Below are 24,818 nucleotides of genomic sequence, written 5' to 3' on the forward strand. Positions count from 1 at the left end.
CCTACTTCCGTAGTGATACTGCCTCGGAAACCCAAGGAGGGGTCGCTATGAGTCGGGGCCGACTCGACGGCACATAACAACAACAACAACAACAACATGAGTCGGAATCGACTTGATGTCAATGGGTTTTTCACTGGATTTTGGCAAAAGCCGGTATCTTCTTAAGAGAAGTTCAGCCTCTTAGCTCATTGCTGCCACCCAGTGGTGGCACTATGAACCAAAACCAAACCAAACTCATTGCCATTGAGACCACTGTGAGCAGGGCTCAAGGTAACATGGGCACAGAAAGGCACCTCACAGATACAGTCAGGTGGCTGGCCCTCAAGACAAGCAAGTCCATCTTCTGAAACTTCTTAACCTCCCCACATTTGGCATCTTCCTAATCTCTGCCAACTCCCTCCCAACTGACCTCTTACCTTAAGACCTACCCGGACCAGCCTTCTGTCAGCCAGCCACCTTTCACCCCAATCAGTCTCATCTAAAGCCCTGAGCAAAGGCTGGTTATGATCACTCATTTCACCAACATGTGCTCAGCTGCAGGAAGGTCAGCTGAGCACTGGGGTCAAAACAGCTAGGCAGAGGAGGCTGAATGTGTATGCAGGGGCCAAGGCAGACTAAGGGCACATGACCCCCCTGCCTGGCAAGGAAGTGGGGCCAACATAGCCAATTTACTCCATTTTTTCCTAGATAGGTTTTTAATTGATTTTTACATGAAATGTGGACTTAAATGAAAATCATCTGATTTTTAGATTTTAATGAGCTGCTGCTGTTGTTATTAGGTGCCATCAAGTCGGCTCAACTCATAGCGACCCGATGTACAACACAATGAAACACTGCCCGGTCTTGTGCCAGCCCCACAATCCTTGCTATACCTGAGCCCATTGTTGTAGCCACTGTGTCAATCCATCTCGTTGAGGGCCTTCCTGTTTTTCACTGACCCTCTACCTTACCAAGCATGATATCCTTCTCCAGGGAATGGTCCCTTCTGACAACATGACCAAAGCAGGTGAGACAAGTCTGGCCATTCTCGCTTCCAAGGAGCATTCCAGGTGCACTTCTTCCAGGACAGATTGGTTAGTTCTTTTGGCAGTCCATGGTACTTTCAATATTCTTCCCCAATACCACAACTCAAAACCATCAACTCTTCTTCAGTCTTCCTTATTCATTGTCCAGCTCTCACATGCACATGAGGCGACTGAAAATACCAGGGCTTGGGTTAGGCACACCTTAATCTTAAAAGAGACATCTTTGCTCTTCAGCATTTGAAAGAAGTCTTTTGCAACATATTTGCCCAGTGCAATATGTCATGTGATGTCTTAACTGCTGCTTCCATTGGTGTTGACTCTGGAACCAAGTAATATGAAATCCTTGACAACTTCAATCTTTTCTCCATTTATCATTATGCTACTTATTGGTAAGGATTTTTGTTTTCTTTATATTTAAAGGTGGAATCCATACTGTAGACTGTTGTCTTTAATCTTCATCAGTAAGTTGCTTCAAGTCATCCTCACTCTCAGCAAGCAAAGTTGTGTTACCCGTGTATCAAAGGTTGTTAATGATTCTTCCTCCAATCCTGATGCCACGTTCTTCATATAGTCTAGCTTCTTGGATTATTTGCTCAGCCTACAGATTGAGTAACTGTGGTGAAAGGATACAACCCTGACATACTTCCTTCCTGATTTGAAATCATGCAGTATCCCCTTGTTCTGTTTGAATGACAGCCTCCTAGTCTATGCACAGGTTCCTCATGAATACAATTAAGTGTTCTGGAATTCCCATTCTTCTCAATGTTATCCATAATTTATTATTCACACAATCAAATGCGTTTGCATAGTCAATAAAACACAAATAAACATCTTTCTGGTATTCTCTGCTTTCAGCCAGGATCCATCTGACATCAGCAATAATAACCCTCATTCCACATCTTCTTCTGAATCCAGCTTGCATTTCTGGAAGCTGTCCATATACTGCTACAACCGTTTTTGAATTATCTTCAGCAAGGTTTTACTTATGTGTGATATTAAAGATAGTGTTTGATAATTTCCACATTCTGTGGGATCACCTTCCTTTGGAATGGGTACAAATATGGATCTCTTCCAGTCAGTTGGCCTGGTAGCTGTCGTCCAAATTTTCTGGCATAGTCAAGGGAGTACCTCCAGCGTGGCATCTGTTTGTTGAAACATCCTAATGGGTTTTCCGTCAATTTCTGGAGCCTTATTCTTCGTCGATTCCTTCAGTGCACCTTTGACCTCTTCCTTCAATACCATTGGTTCTTGATCATATGCTACCTCCTGAAATGAACGAACATTGATCAATTCTTTTTGGTACAGTGACTGTGTATTCCTTCCATCTTTTTTTGATGTTTCCTGCATCATTCAGTATTTTACCCATAGAATCTTATAATATTGCAACTCAAGGCTTAAATTTTTTCTTCAGTTCTTTCAGCTTGAGAAACACTGAACATGTTCTTCCCTTTTGGTTTTCTAACTCCAGATCTTTGCACATTTCATTATAACTGACTTTGTCTTCTCAAGCTGCTCTTTGAAATCTTCTGCTCAGCTCTTTTATCTTGTCATTTTTTCCATTTGCCTTAGCTACTCTCCGTTCAAGGGCAAGTTTCAGTCTCTTCTGATATCCAACTGTGGTCTTTTCTTCCTTTCCTTTTTAATGACCTCTTGCTTTCTTCATGGATGATGTTCTTGGTATCATCCCACAATTCTCTGATTTTCAGTCACTGGTGTTCAATGCATCAAATCTATTCTTTAGATTGGTCTCTAAATTCAGGAGGGATATAATCAAGGTCATATTTTGACTCTTGTGGACTTGTTTTGTCTTCAGCTTCAACTTGAACTTGCGTATGAATAGCTGATGGTCTGTTCCACAGTCACCTCCTGGCTTTGTTTTGGCTGAAGATATTGAGCTTCTCCATCACCTCTTTCTACAGATGCAGTTGATCTGATTCCTGTGTACTCCCATCTGGTGAAGTCCACGTGTATAGCCACCATTTATGTTGTTGAAAAAAATGTATTTGCGATGAGTAAGTCATTGGTCTTGCAAAATTCTATCATGCGATCTCCAGCGTTATTTCTATCACCAAAGCTGTATTTTCCAGCTCCCGGTGATTCTTCTTTGTTTCCAACTTTTGCATTCCAATTACCAGTGATAATCAGCACATCTTGATTGCATGTTCAGTCACTTTCAGATTGCAGAACTTGGTAAAAATCTTCAATTTCCTCATCTTTGGTTTTGGTGGGTGGTACATAAATTTGAACAGTAGTCATATGTACTGGTTGGTCTTCCTTGTAGGCATATGGATATTATCCTATCACTGACAGCTTTGTACTTCAAGATAGTTCTTGACACATTCTTTGTGACGATGAATGCCATGCCATTCCTTTGCAATATGTCATTCCCAACACAGTAGATCATATGGTTGTCGGATTCAAAAAGGCCAAAACTAGTCCATTCCAGCTCAGTAATGCCTAGGAGCTCTGGTAGCATAGTGCCTCAGGTACTTGACTGCTAACCAGAAGGCTGGTGGGTTTGAACCACTCTTCAGAAGGAAGGTTGGGTAATCTACTTCTGTAGTGATACTACCTTGGAAACCCAAGGAGGGGGTCGCTGTGAGTCAGGGCCGACTCGACGGCATATAACAACAACGCCTAGGATATCAATCTTTATGCATTCCATTTCATTTTTGACAACTTGCAATTTTCCTAGATTCATACTTTGCACATTCCATGTTCCAAATATTAATGGATGTTTGCACATCTTTCTTCCCATTTTGAGACGTGCCACATCACCAAATGGAGGCCCCGAAAGCTTTACTCCATCCACATCATTAAGGTCAGCTCTACTCAGAGGAGGCAGCTCTTCCCAAGTCGCATTCTGAGTGCCTTTCAACTTGAGGGGATCATCTTCTGGCACTATATTGGATAATGTTTCAGGGCTACTCATAAAAGTTTTCCAGTACTATATCAGATAGTGTTTCACTGCTATTCATAAAGTTTTCACTGGCCAATTCTTTGAGAAGTGGGTGGCTCCTTCTTTCTTTAATGAGCTATTCAATAATAATTTTTAACTAAGCTGACCAAAGTCCATCTGGGGGCCAGATCTAGTCCCAGGGCAGCACGGACACCCCTATATCCTGCACTGACAGCCCAGCTCGGTCTTATCAGCTGTAAAAATATTGAACAGCCAGTCCCCAAGGCCCACCCCCTGATCCCTGCCCAGAAGGTAGAGGGCTAGAGCCCAGCATCACAGGGGATCTAGAGCTGGGAGTCCATTCTGACTGGCCCCAGAGCCGCAACAACTGTTAAATGCTTTGAACACGGTGCCTGCATATGTCCCACTAAGCATTCCAGAATCAAGCTGGGGTTACTTGGGGCTGGGGGTGTTTCTATTTAGGGGACCACCTGCACCACCACTTCCGAAAGATGAAGAAGTGACTGAGAGCTGATAAAGGCAGGGCCTGCAGTGACTCCCTGAGGCCCCAGGGGTGGGTGGGGTGGGGCTGACCTGGCGATAAGTACAGATGATGATCTCCCGCAGGTGGTAATGCATTGGTGTCATAGTCTCGCTGACTGTGTCCAACGCTGCATCCACCTCCTTCTTCACACGGTGCCCATCGGGCAGCAGCTGTACCACCTTCAGCACTACCTGGGGCCGGGGGGGTGGGGCAGTGAGCAGAGAGAAAACCAGCAGGGTGGGTGGGGGCAACAGGCAGGAGCCTCCAGCCCCAGGACCAGGCTCACAGCCATGCCAAGGGGCACAGAAGGTCCCAAGGCCCAGCCCTGACCACAGATGCAGCAGCTTTTCCTCAGCCTGACAGAGTGGGGGCCAGGGCTGGTGGGGGGCTGGACATCTCTGAGGCCAGGGTTCCCTAGGAGCTTACTATTTAAGCAAAAGAAAGCCTCACCAAAGAAAAATCTTATCTGCAGCTCTAATGCATGAAACAGGAGTTCAAGAGTTGGGACTGATGCGGGTGAGGAGAGGGGGTATGATAAGCCAGAGTTCAGGGCTCTAGGCCCTCCTCCCACCCTGTAGTGGTGCCAGACTCCTTGGGGGACACCTGGTTTATGGAGCCCAGCATGGACACCACTCAGTGATGTCAGCCCCCACCTCTGGGACTCAGGCCTGTGAAAGTCAGTCTGAAGGGCCCCCAAGACTCCTGCACTCCCTCTTTCCCGTTCCCCCCCCCACCGCTAAGCCCTCCAAATCTGTCCTCTCCACCCCCCTCCTCAGCCACTAATCCAGGCTTACTTTTCACCGAGACTGTGGCAGCCCCTAACTGGTCTCCCCACCTTCTCCTGTGCCCCCCATTCTCTCCAACCCTCCTGGGTAGCCAGCCAGGTTTTATTAAAATATAAATGTAGGCATGTCTCTCCTAGGTTTCCATCTCTTCACGGAAGCCTCACCCTCAGCATAAAACCAGTAACTTTGTCCAGATCCCCAAGGCCCTCACAGAGTAACCTTGCCTGCCTCTTCAGCCTTGCTCATAACTCCCTACAAACAATTTCAATGGCTGCCTCTGAGCACCACCCCGTACCCCATGGAACTTGGAGCCTGTGGTTGGCCCCACAGCATCCACTCACCTCAAACTCGCCCTTGGTGAACTTGGCATCGGGCACGCTTACAAGCTCCTCCTCACCCACCTCAGGAAAGCCCTGGGAGGAGGACAGCTGCTGGGACTGGGCACCTCACCCTGACTCGCCCCTGCCCCACAACCAGGAGTCCCTGGCTTAGTGTGGCCAACCCCAAATGCTCTTAGCCTGAATGTGAGGGTGCACCACGTACCAGCTCCTTCCCTCGTACCCCACTGCCATAGCCAGTGCACCGGGGACCCGGTGCCCATCCCTGCTTAGTGGACCACACCCTCATATGAAGCCATACATACCCGGATGTGCCAGAAGGCCAACACAGCCACCACCATTGCAGTCGTGGTCCTGCCCTGGCCGCTGAGGCAGCTGAACACGAAGCCGGTGCCTGAATCCTTGGCAAGGGCAGCCCGCAGGGCCTTAAGCAGCCGGTCAAAGTCCTGGGTGGGGAGGCCAAGGACTGAGTCGGGGGGCTTCTGGCTGCACAGACATTCCCAATATGGTTGACCACCAAATGGAACAGAAGCAACTGCCTTGAATGTTCCCCTATGCGAAGCTCTGTACCAGACACCACCTTGCATGCACACGTGCCACTCACATTGTACAGATAACACCACAAGCACATAAATGGCTACACTGTCGTGTACACTAATAACCCCCTCACCCACACCTGGGACGGGTGCACAAACATAAGCATGCACTTGGGGTTTACATTGCCCACCCACCACCAGGCAGGACATGTATATACGTACTTCACTCCCAAGTTCTGTGCCTCCAAGCTATACACGGATCCAGCGCACAGCCCCCAAAGCACAACCCCATTGCCCACAACTTCACATGTCCTTGACCTTGCTAACCACCTGAGCTGGACGCAACCCAAGGCCCAGCCTGAGGGCAGGGTCCTGACCACAGACAATCACCTGACCACCAGGGGGCAGCAAACCATGGGCAATGAGACCCACAGGTCAAAATGTGGCAGGAAATACAAGCCCCAGTCACCACCTCTAACTAATTCAGAGCACAGCACAGACCCTAAACATATCAGCCAAACACCATGCATCACACATCATCCCGCACACAATACGTGCCAGGCACGTATACACAGACGTACACCAGTTACCATCAAGTTAATCTCAAGTAACAGCAGGTAGCACCACGTGTGTCAGAGTAGAACTGTGAACCAGAAGGTTTTTTTCCCCCCAAAATGATGATCTGAGTGAACGTTTACAGAGCAAACTGGTTTTGCACTCAACAGTACATCCACATTTTGTGACATTCACTGAAATCCCTACAACAGCACTCTTCCCACCTCCTCCTTGTGTTTACCATTTCGCTTTGTCCTCCTTTCCCATCTCTTCCTGCCTTCTGGGCATTTAATCCCTGGGCAAATGCTGTCCTTTTGCCTGCTCATGTGGTTGACTGCTCTAACGAGCGCATACCTTTCTGTGTTACTGTTTACTTTTGTAGGCCTAGGCCTGTCCATCATTTGGCTGAAAGGTTAAGTCAAGTTGAGTTCAATTCCCAGCTTGAAGGGTGTCTAAAGCCACAGTCTCAAGGGTTCCACCAGTCTCTATACAACCAGGCAGCCTGGTCTTTTTTGTGATTTTGTGTTTGTTTCATATTTTTCTCCTACTCTACCTGGGACCCCTATTGTGATCCCTTTCAGAATAATCAGGGGTGGTAGCTGGGCGCCATCTAGTTCTTCTGGTCTCAGGGTAATAAAGGCTGGGGCTCACGAGTCCTTCAGACTGTTTCCACGTATCTTTGATTTTCTTCACTCTCCTCTGCTCCAGGCGGGGAGACACTAATAGTCGCTCCACAAATGGCTGCTCACAAGCTTCTGAGACCCCAGTCGCTACTCACCAAGCAGGATGTACAACACTGTCTTTGTGGACTATGTTATGTCAATTGACCTAGGTGTCCCCAAGACTCTAAACCCGTAACTGTCAATGGCTGATTTTTCAGAAGTAGATCCCCATGACCTTCTTCCAAGATGCCTCTGGGTGGGTCCTGACCGCCAACCTTTCAGTTAGTAACCGAGGGTATGACCTGTGTGCCCCACCCAGGGATTCCATGTACACACATCTTAAAGACACACAGACTATAAAGATGCCCCACAAACACATACATCACAAACCCATGGATGCCACGCCTGCACAAACACCTTCAAAGTCACACACCAGCATTCATATGCATTCTCCTCCACAAAGCCCCCACATTCCCCCCCAAAGACATACTCTCAATACCTCCCAATAAAGACAACACATGTACTACAAACTCCTCTGAAACACATACCACACCCATACACACACTCCACAAAAACATCCACACACACTCCATACACATTGCCCCCACAAAGATACACATGCACCGCAAATGCCATGGACATGTCCAGCATACCCATGTAAACCTACAACACACAATACATACACACACATATACACACATGATCGAACATAAAGCTAGAAGGGATATGAATAAACTACTTGGGCCAAATCTGAAAACCTGTGACACAATCTTCCCACCTCTGCAGGTAACCTGGGATGGTTTGCTCCTCCCTGAGCCATGCCCACAGCCAAGACCCAGGCTAGAGGGGAGCAAGGGGGGGCCTCCTTTACCTCCCAGCTCCTCACCTCCTCACGGGGGGCACAGAAATCTGGGATGGGGATGCGGTGGTAGGTGAGGCCAGGGCAGGCCCCGCGGTGCTGGCTGAAAACCTCCTGCATGGTGAGGCACGTCTGGAACCTGCGGGTTGACAGGCCTTCCGTGCCCTGCAGAGGCACACTCAGATGAGCCTTCAGCTGGGTCTCCAGGTTCTGGGGGAGGGGGACAGAGGCTTAGGCCACCGAGGCAGCCTCCGGGCCTGAGCGGGTTATGGCCAAGACTGGCTCCGCCCCTACCTGAGCCTGGTGTGTGTGTGGGCGTGCACGTGTGCGTGCGTGCATGTGTGCGTGTGTGGTCATAACCACACCTGGAGCCAAGGAGGCATCAAGAGCACAGAGTGCATTTCCCAAACCATCCACTCCCTCAGTTTCCCCATCATTGCCACCAAGTCAGATCTGACTCACAGCAACACCTCCTTTGGTTCCCAAGACTGTATCACTATGGAAGTAAATAAAGAACCCTTTCAAAGACCCTCCCAGGCCAATTCCCCAGAAGGCATCCAAGGAAGGAGGTCTCACCTCCAGCTGGTCAGAGGTCATGGGGGGCCCAGGCCACTGCAGGCTGTGGGTCTGCCCATCACACTCCAGCACGGCCTCCTCCCTCAGGTTGATCCACACGACCTGCCGTAACTTCCTCTTGGCATCGGTCAGGTAGGCCAGGATGCTCCCCAGGGCCTGAGGGAAGAGGAGGGTGGTCAGTGAAACAGAAGGGCCCAACACAACCCTCCCCCATCCCTTCCCTGCAAGTGGACTCAGGCCCCCAGACTAGTCACCTTGGCGCTGGGCTGGGCAGTGCCATAGATGGGCACACGAGGCACCCGCCGGAAGTTGGCCACGTCCATCTCTCTGACAGTGCTGAGTGCATCCGGGGAGATAAGATCGTCCACTCCCTGAGGAAGAGCACCAAGTCTGGGACCCAGAGATGCCAACGGCAGCCTCAGAGAGGTCCAGAGCCCGGCCTGAGGCCAACCAGCTTGAGACAGAGCCCAGAGGGGGCTTGACAGTTTACCAAGCACTTCTGCCCACGTGACACCTCACCACTGCCCTAGTGAGAGTAAGAGTGTTGGTGCCCGCTCTCCACATAAGGAAGTTGTTGAGGCTCACAGATAAGAAGCTGGTGTCAAAGATACCAGAATCCAGGTCCCCGAGTCCTCACCCAAAGCTCTCAGGTTTGAGACTGAGAAGGTACTAGAGGAGCAGCCAAGTCTGTAAAAGCTTCTTGGGACCTAAGAACAACCCCACTTCCCTCACTGTAGGAGCCTCACCTCACAGGCCATGACCCCTTCACCTCTGGAGGGCAACCTTAATCTAATCCCACAGGCATCCAGGGTCTAGTGCCCCAGGGCCAAGCCACACCCACTCCACTGGCTCCAAGACAGCCAGGCACACTCACCAGGGAGCCCTTGGCGATGAGGTCCCCAAGGGCCACAGGCCCCACTGAGCTCAGCGTCAGGGGCAGGCGGTACAGCTCCGGGTGGGCACACAGCCAGCGGCTGAAACTGAGGGCAAAGGCCAGCGGGTACTGCAGCCCGAGGTGAGAGAGACGCAGAGTTCAGGGGAACAGGGTCATCCTGACCTCTCCCTGCCCACTCACGGTGGGGGAGCCTTGTGACAATCCACTGGGACCCAAGGGAGGGGAAAGCGGTGAGTAAGAGAAGACCAGGGAGGCTGAAGCTGGAACATTCCAGGCCCTGATCACAGGCCAAGGGTACAGACTGGGGACCACGAGAAAGAGAGGGAGGTCTTGCTCTGTCATGCTGCCCAGGGACACTCCTCTACCTGGGCCTCTGGGGGCCTATACCCAGATCACCCTTACCACCTCCCTCTGGGATCAGCACACACACACCCACTCTCCTCCTAGCTCCATGGTGGGGACTAAGGGGCCCAAGAAGGTGGCACAGGTCCACTTATCCCCAAGCCTCACCTGCTCATGGAGATAGTAGTTAAATAGAATCAGGTAGAAATATCGCTCCAGGCTCCACAGCGCCCTCTGCCGGAGACTGTGCTGACTGCCACTCCCCTAGAAGAAGGGGCAAGAAAAGGGCAGGGTGTCTAAGATGGGGCCAAGGGGCAAGAAAAGGGCAGGGTGTCTAAGATGGGGCCGTCCAGTCACCATCTCTGGAAGGCCAAGAGTTCAGCTTCAGAAATCCCCAAGACAGTCTATTCCTCTCTCCATAACACAGGTCTGCCAACCTGGAAGTTCTTCCAAGCGTCTAACCCTACTCCTCCTACAGCTAATCCATGGTGAGCTGCTGGTGCCTCCCCCCAGGCCCCACAGTTCTTGCAGGGATGCCTCCCCAGGGACCAGAAGCCTGGAGCAGGCCAGGCTCCTCCCACCTTGTTCCAGTGCCATCTCAGGGCTGGGCACCCTCAGTGGTGGAGGGGTAGATGTTTGAATGCCTTCCCCAGAGCCAGAGACCCTGCTAAGAATTACAAACCCTCACCACTAGGCAACAAAAAGGTGGGAAACTGAGGCTCAGGGCAATTAACTGACTCGCTCACAGTCACACAGCCAATGACAAGCAGAGCTGGGTCCCTACCCAAACAAGTCTCCTTAAGCCAGACCAGCATCTGCTGGGCAGGGAGTTGTCAGAGATCAGCCCAAAAGTCCCCTCTCAACCCTACTATGTGAGGCATCTCCTGCTGGATCAGAACTACCCTTTGGGGGATAACCAAAATGAGCATAAAGTCCTAAAGAAGGCCAGGCCCTTGGGGGAAGTTTTATTCCACCTTTAGGAAGCTAGACCAGAGATGGGGAAAACCTTCTATCAAAGGCCAGACAGTAAATATTCTAGATATGTGGTCTACACAGCCTCAGTGGCGACCACCCAACCGCAGTTGGAACATAAAAGCAGCCAGAGACCAAGTAGCGACTAGAGTCGATCTTAAAAGTTTGCAAGTGGCCATCTAGATGCAACAATGGGTCTCTCCTCATCCAGAGCAAAGAAGAATGAAGAAAACCAAAGAAACATGGAAACAACTAGTCCAAGAGACTGGTACACCAAGTGATCCTCAGCCTATACGACTGTGAGACCAGAAGAACTAGATGGTGCCTGGATACCACTGTCAACCACTCAGAGGGGGACCTACGTAGGAGATCCTGGATAGAACGGGAGAACAACGTGGAATAAAACTCAAAATCATTGGGGGTGGGGAAAGGGGACCAGGTTTGATGGTCTGATAGAACTTGATGGAACTCCTGAACCACTAAGACTATGGCCCCTAGCTGCCCTTCAGGTGTGGAACTAAACCCACTCCTGTGGCTTCCAGCCAAACAAAAGACAGGCATATGAACCAAACATTTACATTAGGTAGATACACTCCTTGGAGAGATCAATCATGGGAGAATAGAAGGGCTGTGTATGCACAGAGAGACAACTCAGCAGACAGAACAGATAGAAGGAAGGACACAGGCAATAGGTAACTATGGGGAGGAAGTGGGAGGGGAGCTGTTGCATTGTGGTAAATTGTAGTCAATGTCATGAGACAAAGTGTATGTGAGCTGTTGTATAGAAAGTGAATTTGCTCTGAAAACTTTTACCCAAATCATAATTTAAAAAAAAAAAGCAGCCAGAGACAAAGTGTGTTCCAATAAAATTTTATTTAAAAAAACATGTGGTGAGCTGGATCTGGGCTATAGTTTGCCAACCCCTAAGGAGCTCTGATAGCGTAGTGCCTAAGGCACTTGACTGCTAATCAGAAGGCTGGCGGTTCAAACCCACCAGCCACTCCTTGGAAGGAAGGTTGGGCAATCTACTTCTGTTGTGATACTGCCTCGGAATCCCAAGGAGGGGTCACTATGAGTCAGGTCCGGCTAGACACACATAACAACAATCTAGACTAAGGGAAAAAATCCTCGTCTCTGTGCATGAAGATGCTCATCACAAAATTATTTACACTGGTGAGCAATTGGAAGCAACTCTAGTGCAGATATTTTAGTGGGTGATATTTTTTCCCTTTCCTATTTCCCAATTTTCTGTAATATAATACTGCTTTTACATTTTCTTTAAAAAAAGAAGTGTAAAAGAAGAAACAGACTGAAAATGCAGAGCCGAAATTTCAAATTCTCATGGAATCCAGACTTTCTGGAGCCATGGAGTCTGAATAAACATTTAAAACAACTGCCCTGAAAGAATCTTTAAATCTTAAACCAAAAATATTCCCTGAAGTTTTCTTAAAACCAAACAACAGTCTCACTTAACTAATAAAAAATGTCTGCCTTGAGCATTGTGCTCTTTCAAGAACTCTCTGTGTGGGATCAAAGTGACAATAGCAACTCGAAAGATCAGATAGGAAACTTAGGGGCAGTCAGTTCACGTGAATGGGGAAGGAACCACCTGGGAAAGAAGGGTGAGAATGGCTGCCCAACCTGAAGAATGCCGTCAGTGTTACTGAAATGCCTGTGTGGAAACCGCTGAGCCAGTGTGTATTCTGCTGCGTGCATTCTCAACACAACAGCAAAAATCTGAGAAAAGGGAGGCTCTGCAGGCTTAAGGTTCTTTCCAGGCACCGTGAGCAAACACCTGTCAAGCCAACCTCCTCTCCCCAGAGCAAGGGGACAGGGTCTGCTGAATGAGCTGAGAACCTATCACTCTTCCAGAGGCAGTGAGCTGGACCAAACCCGGCCTTCCCAAAGAAACCCCTGGGCTTTATTTTGGGGAGAGTGGTGAGCAGTCTGGGAAGCATCTGCCACCAGAGGCCCGTCCACCCTGGAGCTGGGGGCGGGGGCAGCCAGCAGCCTCTCCTCCATCCTGTTTACCCTACAGCTGAGGAGACCTGTCCAGGGAAAGTAAACTCCCCTCTTCCTCGTCCATCCTTCCCGCAGGCCCCGCGCCCTCATCTCCCTTCCTCTGCAATCTGCTCTTCTTGTGGGAGATGTAGCAGCCAGGAAGTCAGCCTGAAAGAAACCAGTCACCAGGCCTCACAGTATCGGGCTGCAGGGCAGATGTAGGAACAGAGGCTCTCATGCCATTCCCTCACCTGGGCTGGGCTCTCGGGCCGGACACCTTGCAGTTTCTTCTGGTTTTCCAAGATCACTGCCTTCAGGTCATGCAACTCTGCACAAGCGGTGATGGCTCTGTCCACCTGGGACCCAGGACCAGGGCATAAAAAAGACGAAAAGAAGATTGAAAAGGGAGAGAGAGAAATGGAAAGGAAACGGTTAGGAGAAGGTGGAGAGCTCAGGGGAAGACACCCCATCCACAGTGGGTGGTGTGGCCATACATCCTCCATGGACCAGGCCCCAGCTCCTTGCCAGCCTCTCACTCACCTCCTCTACCATCTTCCTTCCCTGGGGCACTGTGCGGAGAAAGCTCTGGATCACCTGGAACTGCTCCACGGGTGGGGACTTGGTCTGCGAGGGAGCAGCCCTGACAAGGAAGGGGGGTCAATGGCATGTGTCAGCACTCCCAGTGACTCTGGGGTGGCCACACTGCCCGCTCCCTCCTGCTCATACGGCCAGAGAGAGACACCAGACAACAGGCTCCAGGGCTTCCCTCCAAATGAGATTAAGGGAGGCAAAGGACATTTCATGCCTAGAGAGGTCAAGTGACTTTCTCCAGATCACCCACCAAGTCTGTGGTGAACCCCAGATGCCCCACTTTCTAGCTCTGGCTGCAGGCTCCAGGTCATGTCATCCCCAAGGTATGCCAATCCTTCCTTTTCTGTGTTCCCAGGCCCCTGAGACATCAGGTCCCAGGCTACTCACTCTGGCTGCGAGGTGGACCCATTGTGGTGAAACAGGACCAGGGTACCCAGGACCATGCCCAGGTTGGTCCTGCCCATACCCGTCTGGCAGCTGAAAAGGAGGGCGGGGGGAGGTGCCGGCGCATCACGGAGCAGCAGCAGGCTGGGAGTCTCCTGAGGAAAGACCAGGAATACCAGGCAACACTGTGAGCCCAAAAACCCCTCAGGGCTGAGGACCAAGTTGGAGAGGGGTCATGACATCAAATCTGCCCACACTCCACAATGTGCAGCAAGGCAGGGTCAGACATGTGGTTCTGTCTCTTTCCTCAAGACATTCAGGACAGTGGGCCAAGTCACCAAACGTCACAGCCCATGTGCTCCGCCAAGAGCACAGCCCTGCCTCCGTGTCAGGCCAGGTGGAGCTCAATGAGCTAGTGCTGAGGAAGGGCTCTGAAAGGAGACTCCTTCAGAGGGGACAAGGCCTGTACTGTCCACCCTTGGGAGATGCAAATTAAGTAAGGTAACAAATGCCCTGATGGGGCTGGGACAGAAGCTGGCACACAACCAGTATGCAAGAAATATGAGTTGAAGAGTCTAAACCAAAGAAATGAGGAAACCGAGGTCTACAGACTCAGGATAACCTAGCGAGTCAGCAGCCCGGCCACGACCAGAGTCCAGTTCTCCAGTCAGCGCCAGACTCTGTCATCAAAGAATGTACAAGCAGACACCCGACAGACCAGAGGCACAATGACACACGCACATGTGCACGTGCAGATAAATGCACATGTACAGATATACAGATGTCACAGAGACACATGCAGATGTATAGATACACACCCCATAGAGACACAGACATATACATACATGACCCACAGAGACACACATACAGATGTCAGAGACACCATGTACATACACACCTCAGAGACACAGAAATACAGAGACACACACAGAAACACCCAGACATACACATACACACCCCACAGAGCCACAAAAACATATACATGACCCACAAACACACATACAGCTGTCACACATAAACACCCAGAGACACAGAAATACACAGAGACACACACACAGAAACACCTAGACATACATTGAGAGGCACACAGATACGACAAAGAAACATGAACATATGTGTACATACACATCCTAGAGACACAGAAACATGCAGACACATACAGACACACAGAAACATCCAAACACCACACAAAAATGTGCACATATGTGTATATACACACTCTACAGACACAAACACACACACACTCAGGCACATATATACACACAGAAACACATACCCCGACACCCACGACCTCACACACGACACAGAACAAGGCCTTCTCTGAGGAAAGCCAAAGGCCATGCCACACTGAGCATCACTAAGGAGACAGGGCCTAGACACAGATGAACTCTCAAAGGCAGCAGCCCCACGCATGTCCCCACCACACCACCCACCCCACTTACCCGGAGAACACTGACAAAGGCATCAAACTGGGCTTCCAGGGGGGCCCCTTGTTCTGGCAGAGGCAGGCGATGGTACCTGCCAGGTAAGGTGGAACAGCCCATCAGGTAGGCCACACATCCTAGGCACCCCCACCCCCGAACCCCACATTGCCAAGCAAAGTTCATAAATGCTGCCACCAAGGAGACAGATGGGAATGGGGAACTCAGTGCAGCCTGCAGATGGGGAAACAGGTTGCAGCGGGAGGGCACTTGGCAGAGTACACCCATGCCAGCACAATGGGGTCCCATTCAGCCTCAGGGCACTGGGGTACCTATAGGCGGGCTGCAGGAAGAGGGGCCGCTTGTACACTTCCTCAGTCACGTGCACATCATCCTCGCCTCGGATGGCCACTGTGTGGGGCTCCCCCCTCAGGTCCTCAGTGTTGTGATATACGTGGTATGTGTTTTCACTCAGCTGGGCAAAGTCATGGATCTAGACAGAAATACACATAGAGACACACAGAGGTGTGGGGATCATGACATACCCACCTGAGTCCTCCCTGTCTCCCCCTTGAACCTCCTGGCTAAGCTCTGGAGCAGGCTACACAGAGGCCACTGACAGGCTTCTTTCCCTCCAGGAAGGAACTTGGTGGCCAGAGAAGCTCTCTTTGCTCTGTGCATCCTGATAGGACCAGGTTGTGACCACTGGCCTAAGGGCATCCCACCTATGCCAGGGCCAGGTAGGAAGGGCTCTGCCTAGAAGGCGGAAGGAATTAGCCAAGCACCTGACAGCAGGACGGGGAGGCTTGGGCAGCTGGGAGTTGGAGAAGGATAGAGCAGGGAGCACACGAGGCCTAGAAGGGGGCCAAAGTGGCCAAGCACCAGTATGGCCTACTCCTGCCCACTGGATTCTGGGGACACTGTGACTCCATGCCTCCATGAGTGTCAACAGGCTCAGTGACCCCGACAAGGCTCTGTGTGGTAGGTAAGGAATCTCAAGACCAGACAACAGAGGCCCAGAAAGAGTGACTCACCCAAGGCCTCACAGCTCATGGACTTCAGTCTTGGGGCTCCTAGTCTATGGCTCTTTTCCTCCACCAGACCCCTTGGAAAAGGGGCAGAGGCAAAGGAATCTGGGAATAGGAAGTACCACATCTGGCTGCTCCATGAACTGCAGGGAGGAGGAGCTCTCTCTCACACACACACACACGCGCATGCGTGCCAGACCTCACCCTCACCTCCTTCCGGATAGCCACCTCCAAGCTGTCCGCCCGAACCCCAGGTCCAAGGCCCTGCAGGTTGTCATGAAGGTTCTGTTTGTCTCGAGGGCTGTAGGGCATGAAGTCCTCACCAACGCGCAGAAACAGCACGGGCTCCTCCCGCACACACAGGATGATGCACTCCTGAGGGGTCCGAGGGCCAAGGAAGCCATCAACTCCCACTCCACCTGCCCCCTCCAGGCCTCTGCCCAGGCTGGCCTCCCTCCTCCGAGGCCCATCGCCCAGCCTATCTCTGCAGCCCGAATCCTACCCAAGTAGCAAAGCTCAGTTCAGATGCCACTCCTCTTAGCCCTCCCTCTTCTCAGTGCCAACAGTCCTGATCTGAATGTCACAGTGTTAACACCTCCTTTATATTAACATTATCACGAATCCATCTTTTCTCCCATAATGGACAAGTTCCCTGCAGGCAGAATCATGTCCTGTTCACTTTCACATGCCCTTAATTCCCAGCATGGAGCCCTGGATCCATCAGGTGCTCGAAAAGCATGAAATGAATGCCTCCACCATCACCATGTAATCATTCATGCCCTAAGCACCACACAGGCAGAGGGAAATATGGGAGCAGACCCATTCTCCAAACACATGCAGTCAAGCTGGGAAGAGGGGACCTCTTAGCATGCAGCCAAGGCCCCTCCAGAGCCTCTGAAGTTGCCTCTCTAGAGAGACCTTTTCCCAGATTTGGCGGCTAGTGTGTGAGAGAGCCCATGCGTACTCACCCTGTGCCCATCCTTCCGCAGTGTCTGGAGGACCCGCTCGAACCCCAAGAGACTAGGCTGTCCCATGCCAAACACAGGAAGCCCACCCCGAACCTGCCGGAAGTTAGGGGCCCCACAGCTGCCCATGGTGCCCAGCACGTCCATCTTCTCAGCAACGTCCCTCACCATGAAATAGCGGCCCTGGCAGGGAACAGAGCCACAGGGCCTCAGACAGATGGCTCCAGGGGTACTGTCTACAGGCTGGACTCTGTCTCAAGCCCCAGGGTGGGGAGGAGGTAGGGTGGGGGAGGGGAGCATGGACCTGCCCTCAAGCTGCCTGCAGGCTTATGGAGAACATGACTCATCTGTGGAAGCATGTCACAGAGTACCAGGAAAGGAAACTCCTCCCAAAGGAAATCAGAGAAGGGGATGTAGGAAGTGGCATCTCCTAGGGAAGAGCCAGACCCATGGATAAAGCAAGGCAAGGAAACCTACTCCAATGGACAGGAAATCAGAGTTGGCTCCAGGGTGGGGCTCCCAACACATACATCCCACCCCAAAATCACATGACCACATGTAACTGCCTCTGTGGACAGAGGATAGATGAGCAGGGGGCTCCACCAAACCAAAAAAACCAAACTCACTGCCACCAAGTCGCTTCTGACTCATAGTGACCCTACAGGACAGAACAGAACTATCCCATAGGCCGTCCAAGGCTATAAATCATTACAGAAGCAGACGGTCTCATCTTTCTCCCTCAGAGCAGTTGGTGGGTTTGAACCACCATCTTTTGGTTAGGAGCTGAATGCTTTAACCACTGTACCACTATACCTTCTGAGGCCCTAACAACTCAGGGGTAAGAGAAAGCAGGAGCAGGACCTTGGAGGGTACAGGTGACAGTGAAGCCATCCTGGCCCTTTAAGAGGGGTGAGACAGAGGAAATAGGGGAGAGCAGGAAGAAGGTAAGGGAGGAGACTCCTGCGGACAAGAGGGGGAGGGGAGAAGCCCAGAGGGCTGGGAAGGACTAAAGGGCAGGGCTTGATCTCACCTGCACCAGGTAGTGCTCAGGGGTAGCGTCTGAGAGCCGGCCCAACGTGTAATGGGCCTTGAGCAGCTCGTCGTGGATCTGGAACTCCTCCTTACAGTTGTACCTGTGGAACAGACAGAAGCCAAGTCAGGCAGGCCCCATGGCTAAGGCCTTCTCTACTCACAAGAGGGTCACCCCACCTCTATCCATTTGTAGCAGAGGTTGCACACTGCTCCCTAATAGCCACTCTCCCTGTCTTCCTCAGCAACCCAAAAAAACCACACCCATTGCCACTGAGTTGATTCTAACTAATAGCGACCCTACAAGACAGGGTAGAACTACCCCAACGGTTTCCAAGGCTATAACCTTTACGGAGGAAGTCTGCCACATCTTCCTCCCGTGGATTGGCTAGTGGGTGTGATCTTCTGACTTTCTGGTTAGCAGTTGAGTGTTTAATCACTATACCAACAGAGCTCCTTTCTAACAGAACCCACAAATAGTGACTGACTGTAGTGCCTAAGGCACTTGACTGCTAATCCACCAGCCACTCCTTGGAAGGAAGATGGGGCAATCTACTTTCACAGTGATATCAGCTCAGAAACCCAAGGCGGGGTCGCTATGAGCTGGATCCCACTCGAGGGCAGTGAGTTTGGTTTTGACTGGGCCACCCAGCTTAAGACTACAATTCCCAGACCCCCTTGCATTTACATGTGGTCATGTGATTTAAGTTCTGGCCAATAGGATATGAAAAGTAGTAATGTATGCAACTTCTGGCCCACTCTTGTCAAGGAAAGGTATATGTTGCCTATTTTGTATTTCCTCCCTGGTTAAAATCTACAAGACACGGCAGGAAACAGAACAGCCATCTTGGACCACAAGATGGACGTCACACATTGATGATGGTGGAACAATGAGAAAGGAGAAGCCTGAGTGTCTGATGACCATGGAACAGTCATACCAGCCTAGACTTCTGTGTGAGAAAGATACAAGCTTCTTCCTGATGAAGGTACCTTATTTGAATCCACCCAGAGGTACCTCAGAAGAAAGGCCTGGTGATCTACTTCCTGAAGCTCACAACCACTGAAAACATCATGGTACACAGTTCTCCTTTGATACAGATGGGGTTGCCATGAGTCAATCAACTCAATAGCAATTAGTTTATTTGAGGGTTACTTTGTCACAGTAGCCTAACCTGTACCCTAAGGAGCTCTGGTCATGTAATGCCCAAGCCATTTGACTGCTAAACAGAAGGTTAGAGGTTCAAACCCATCAGTCACTCCATGGAAGGAAGATGGGGCAATCTACTTCCTTAAAGATTTACCACCTCGGAAATCCAATGAGGGTTGCTAGGAGTGGGAATTGACTTGATGGCAGTGAGTTTAGTTTTTTTCTTTTTTTTTTGGACCTGTATCCTAATTCTCTTTCATCTAGTCAGATGGACCCTCCATCAGATTGTACCTGAGAACAGTTCTCACACATGTCAATTAAACAGGGAGTGGTTTAGAACATAGGCTTTGCAGGCAGGTGGCCTGGGCACGAGGCCCAACTCTACTGCTAGGTAATTCTATGGCTTTGGATGTGTTATTTAACCTCTTTGCACCTTTGTTGTTGTTGCTGTTATGTGCCGTTGAGTCGGACCCGACTCATAGCGACCCCTCCTTGGGTTTCCAAGGCAGTATCACTACAGAAGTAGATTGCCCCATCTTCCTTCCGAGGAGGGGCTGGTGGGTTTGAACCACCAGCCTTCTGGTTAACAGTCAAGTGCCTTAGGCACTAAGCTACCAGAGCTCAGCTTCCTATAATACCTACCTCCTAAAGTTGCTGCAAGAATTAAATGTGATAATGGTGGAAGGCTTAGCCCAATACTGGAACACAATAAGCTCTTATCAGTACAATTACTATTATTAGTAGTAGCTCTACCACCACACAGGGCCATTTCAAACAAAGGCCACAGGTAAAATTCCAGATGTCTATTGATGCCAATGAGAGGGAGGTACAAATATTCAAGTAAGACTTACTGTGCAATCAACACACAAAAGCTGCTGTGTTGATTATAACAATGAATAGATGCAGTCCCTGGAGCTCAGGATTCGGTGTTTGACCTTCTTTATAAATGAACAGCTTTTACAAACACTGATCTATGGGTGGATAGATGGGTGGACAGGCTGAATGATTAGATATGTTCTATGCAAGGGGGAGTGTGCCCATGACCATGTATAGGGTTGACAGACTATGTTTCTACAAGTGTATGTGTATGCTGTATAAGAATTTCTAGGTATATAGCAGAGCAGACAAGGGACAAGGTTGTAGTCACTTCTTGGCCACAGCCATCTACCCAGAGGGAGCAAGTAATTGTTCCTGTGGGCTTGGGACCATGGTCGCAGGGGACATCAAGCTCAACTGGCATAACATACTACACAAAAACATTGTCCCACATCCTACTTTGGCGAGTAGTAACTGAGATCTTGAAAGCTTGCAAGCAGCTATCTAGATATAATGATGGGTCTCTCCTCATCCAGGGCAAAGAATAATGAAGAAAACCAAAGATGCACAGAAACAACTAATCCAAGGGTCTGGTACACCATGCGATCCTCAGCCTGCATGACTATGAGACCAGAGAACTAGATGGCGCCTGGCTACCACTGTCAACCATTCGGAGCATGATCTATGTAGGAGATCCTGGATGGAATGGGAGAACAATGTAGAACAAAACTCAAAATCACACACATACACACACACACACACAAAAAGGGACCAGGTTTGCTGGTCTGATAGAGCCTGATGGAACCGCTGAGACTATGGCCCCTAGCTGCCCCTCAGCTCTGGAATTGAACCCACTCATGGCTTCCAGTCAAACAAAAGACAGGCATATGAGCTGAACATTTACATTTAGGTAGATACACTTCTTGGAGAGATCAATCACAGTACAAGGGCTGTGTATGCACAGGGAGACAGCTGGAGGGGCAGGAGTACATAAGAGGGAAGGACACAGGGAAGAGGTAACTATGGGGAGGAAGTGGGAGGGGAGCTGTCGCATTGTGGGAGATTACAATCAATGTCATGAGACAAAGTGTGTGTGAATTGCTGTATGGAAGATGAATTTGTTCTGTAAACTTTCACCCAAATCACAATAAAATTTAAAAAAAAAGAATGGCCTTTAGGAAAGGCATCTAAGTATATAAACTTCCTTTGAAGATGTTCAGCCAAAAGTTCTTTTCAAAAAGGTCCCCCTCTAGCTCACTCCTCTGTCATCAAATCACCATGTGACCCGAAGTAGACAAATCTATCAACTACCACAAAACTCAGTTTTTCCACACGTAAAATGAGGAGGCTGTATCAGATCAGGGGTGAGCAAGCCTTTTCTAAAAAGTAAATATTTTAGACTTTGTGGGCCATATACTCTGTGGAAACTACAAAACTGCCCTAAGCAACTATAGACAATATATAAATGAATGGAAGTGGCCATGTTCCAGTACAACTTTATTTTCAGAAACAGGCAGTAGGCCAAATTGGCCCACAGATAGTCATTTGCCAACTCCTATACCCCTTCTAAGATCCTTTATGAAATCACTTAGTGGTGCAAATGGTTAACATGCTCAGCTAACCCAAAAGTTAGAGGTCTCAGTCCACCTAAAGGCTTCACAAAAGAAAGTCCTGTCCATCTCCTTCTGAAAAAGGAGACATTGGAAACCTTGTAGAGCACATAATTCTACTCGGGACACACACAGGGTCACCACGAGTCAGAATCGACTCCACGGCAACTAGTTAAGGTAACACTATATTCCAGTTAAACACTTATTCCAAGGAGTCCTGTATAGCTGACTCCAGGGGGGACACAAGTAAAACCTATTGTACCAAATTTGCACAGATGGTTGGCAACTTTCTGAGCCACACCAAAACCCAAAACCGAACACTGCCAACAAGTCAATTGTGACTGACAGCAACCCTGCAAGACAGAATAGAACTGCCCCACAGGGTTTCCATGGCTAATCTTTACAACTGCAAGACTGTCACATCTTTCTCCTATGTTGTTGAACAGCTTTTACAAACACTGATCTATGGGTGGATAGATGGGTGGACAGGCTGAACAATTAGGTATGTCTATGCAAGGAGAGTGCCATCGAGTCAGACGTGACTCATAGCAACCCCTCCTTGGGTTTCCAAGACATTATCACTACGGAAGTAGATTGCCCAACCTTCCTTCCAAGGAGTAGCCGGTGGGTTTGAACCGCCAGCCTTCTGGTTAGCAGTCAAGTACCTTAGGTGCTATGCTACCAGAGCTCCTATGGTGGGTTCCAACTGCTGACCTTTTGGTTAGCAGCTGAGTGCTCTCCCCACTGCACCACAGGGCTCCCCTGAACCACATCACTTGATTAAATATTTTCAATATCATTCTACTTACACTGATAGAGAAACTGAGGCCTAGGGAGGGAAAGACTTACCTAAGGTCACAAAGCAAGAAAGAGGCAGGGGCAGGCACAGGGCATGTGTCTCCCTATGCTGCCCTCAATTCCCAGACCTAGTTTTGTTGTCTGCCATTGTTGTTGTTGTTGGGTGCCACTGAGTTGGTTTCAAACTCCTAGTGAGCAGAACTGCTGCACAGGGTTTTCTAGGCTGCAATCTTTAGAGGAGGAGGTTACCAGATCTTTCGCCCATGGAGCTGCTGGGTGGATGGAAACCACTAGCTTTTTGATTAGCAACCAAGCACTTAACCATTGCACTACCAGGGCTCCTCGTCTGCCATTACAAAGACTAAATCTCCAGCCTCTTTCATGTAACATCTCCTTCCCTCCCCTTATCATGACCACAGTAATTTATGATGATTACCATTTTCCTGTCACACTAGAGGCCCCATCTGTGAGATCTATGCCAAACTTCTATGTGTGGAACATATTTAATTCTGAGCTCACTATGTCCGCTTCCTGCCGTCCTGGAAGAGCCCAGAGGCGGGGGAGTGCAGAGGACAGATGTGATGTAAAGTACGAGGCCCGGCTCACCAGGAGACAGGTATCCAATGTCCCTACTGTCTTCCTGTCCAGCACTGCTTCTCCAGCCAGGCCCACAGGACAGGGTTTCTGGGCCCCCTTCCTGAACCACTTCCTTTACATAGATACAGTGTGTCCAGGTCTCTCTCAAAATGTGCTGCCAGACCAACCCTGAACCTCCTCCAGGAACATTCCTGAAGGACCTAGCTAGGCGATTAGACCCAGCAGCTCCCACCTTTCCCAGCCCAATACTCCTAACCAGCCTGGTGTTAACCTCCATTTCAAGCCACAATTACTGACTATGGGTGTTGTTTGCCATCAAGTAGGACCCGACTCATAACGCCCGTCCTTGAGTTTCCGAGGCGGTATCACTACTGAAGTAGATTGCCCAATCTTCCTTCCGAGGAGTGGCTGGTGGGTTTGAACCGCCAGCCTTCTGGTTAGTAGTCAAGTGCCTTAGGCACTACGCTACCAGAGCTCCTATGGGAGGGGGAATCCCAAATTTTATGCATCTAAGTATATAAACTCCCCTTAAAAACTTTCAGCTAATTTTCATAAAGGTCTCCCTCCAGTCCACTTCTCCTTCTCCACATTCCCTGGTACTGTGGACATGGTGTAAGTAACATGGGCTCACAGACCTATGACAGAGACCCTGCTCTGGCCACCCATTTGCCGTGTGGCTCCAGACAACTGTTTGAGCTCTCTGGGCCTCAGTTTCTTCAGCTGCAAAACTGAAACAGTTTTTACACCTACATATCCACAACCTCCAGGCAGCTCCCCTGTGTCTTCCAGGGAATCCAAGCCCCAAGGGCGGGTCGAGTTCCCACCACCACTCACGTGATCACAACAGGGGCCACCTTATTAGGGATGATGGACTTGGCCCTGCTGTTGTGCAAGCTCGTGGTCTGGAAGGAGTGAACGCTGAGTGAGTGCCGCCCATCCATCGTGCCACCACCCTGGAGGCTCTCGAAGGGGGTGCCCGCTGAGACCGTCTGCTGGGCTGTGCTGGCTGTTGTACCCATAGTCTGCCGGCAGCCTCAGGACCCAAGACCTGTAGGGTGAGAGAGTGTGCAGTGAATCATTGTTGTATGTGGAGGTTTTATGAGTCTCTTTAGGGAAGAAAATGAGCATTCTGTTGTACAGTTTGTGATCATTAAAGTTAAAAACATGTGTCAAGCAATTTCAACACTGGGAAATATACACTGTATTTTATTTTTTATTATGGAATTATACATGAATCTGTAAAGTTAGTTGTCACGCAAAAATGAAATTATTGCATTTCTCTGTAAAGGTTTGTATTTACGTCATTGGGATAAGCCTGCACTGATTTCTTGGATGCTTCTTCAGGCATTCATTATCAGGTATATCCACATTGCTGAAGAAGGAAAATCTATTTGAAAGAACTTCAAACACTTTTGCCCTTCTTTTCATGCAAGATTCAAGTGT

The 24,818-nt window shown here is 49.8% G+C and overlaps 1 protein-coding gene across 1 annotated transcript in view; it reads right to left on the reverse strand.

Annotated features, from left to right (window-relative positions):
* PALD1 (phosphatase domain containing paladin 1) overlaps positions 1-24,394 on the reverse strand; it is a 54,568-nt gene extending 30,174 nt beyond the window's left edge. Inside the window, exons 1-17 of the mRNA XM_007940719.2 lie at positions 24,210-24,394; positions 18,409-18,511; positions 17,382-17,561; positions 16,624-16,788; positions 15,718-15,878; positions 15,407-15,482; positions 13,968-14,119; positions 13,530-13,629; positions 13,241-13,345; positions 10,185-10,280; positions 9,654-9,782; positions 9,034-9,150; positions 8,780-8,935; positions 8,231-8,413; positions 5,897-6,037; positions 5,595-5,666; positions 4,519-4,659 (exon numbers count right to left, since the gene is read on the reverse strand). Coding sequence (XP_007938910.1) covers positions 4,519-4,659; positions 5,595-5,666; positions 5,897-6,037; positions 8,231-8,413; positions 8,780-8,935; positions 9,034-9,150; positions 9,654-9,782; positions 10,185-10,280; positions 13,241-13,345; positions 13,530-13,629; positions 13,968-14,119; positions 15,407-15,482; positions 15,718-15,878; positions 16,624-16,788; positions 17,382-17,561; positions 18,409-18,511; positions 24,210-24,394 — 2,262 coding nt within the window. The remainder of the gene's footprint in view (positions 1-4,518; positions 4,660-5,594; positions 5,667-5,896; positions 6,038-8,230; positions 8,414-8,779; positions 8,936-9,033; positions 9,151-9,653; positions 9,783-10,184; positions 10,281-13,240; positions 13,346-13,529; positions 13,630-13,967; positions 14,120-15,406; positions 15,483-15,717; positions 15,879-16,623; positions 16,789-17,381; positions 17,562-18,408; positions 18,512-24,209) is intronic.
* Positions 24,395-24,818: the final 424 nt, after the last annotated feature.

The sequence above is a fragment of the Orycteropus afer genome, unplaced genomic scaffold (assembly GCF_000298275.1).
Source record: "Orycteropus afer afer isolate SDZICR_OR568_19922 unplaced genomic scaffold, OryAfe1.0 scaffold00070, whole genome shotgun sequence".
NCBI lineage: Eukaryota > Metazoa > Chordata > Mammalia > Tubulidentata > Orycteropodidae > Orycteropus > Orycteropus afer.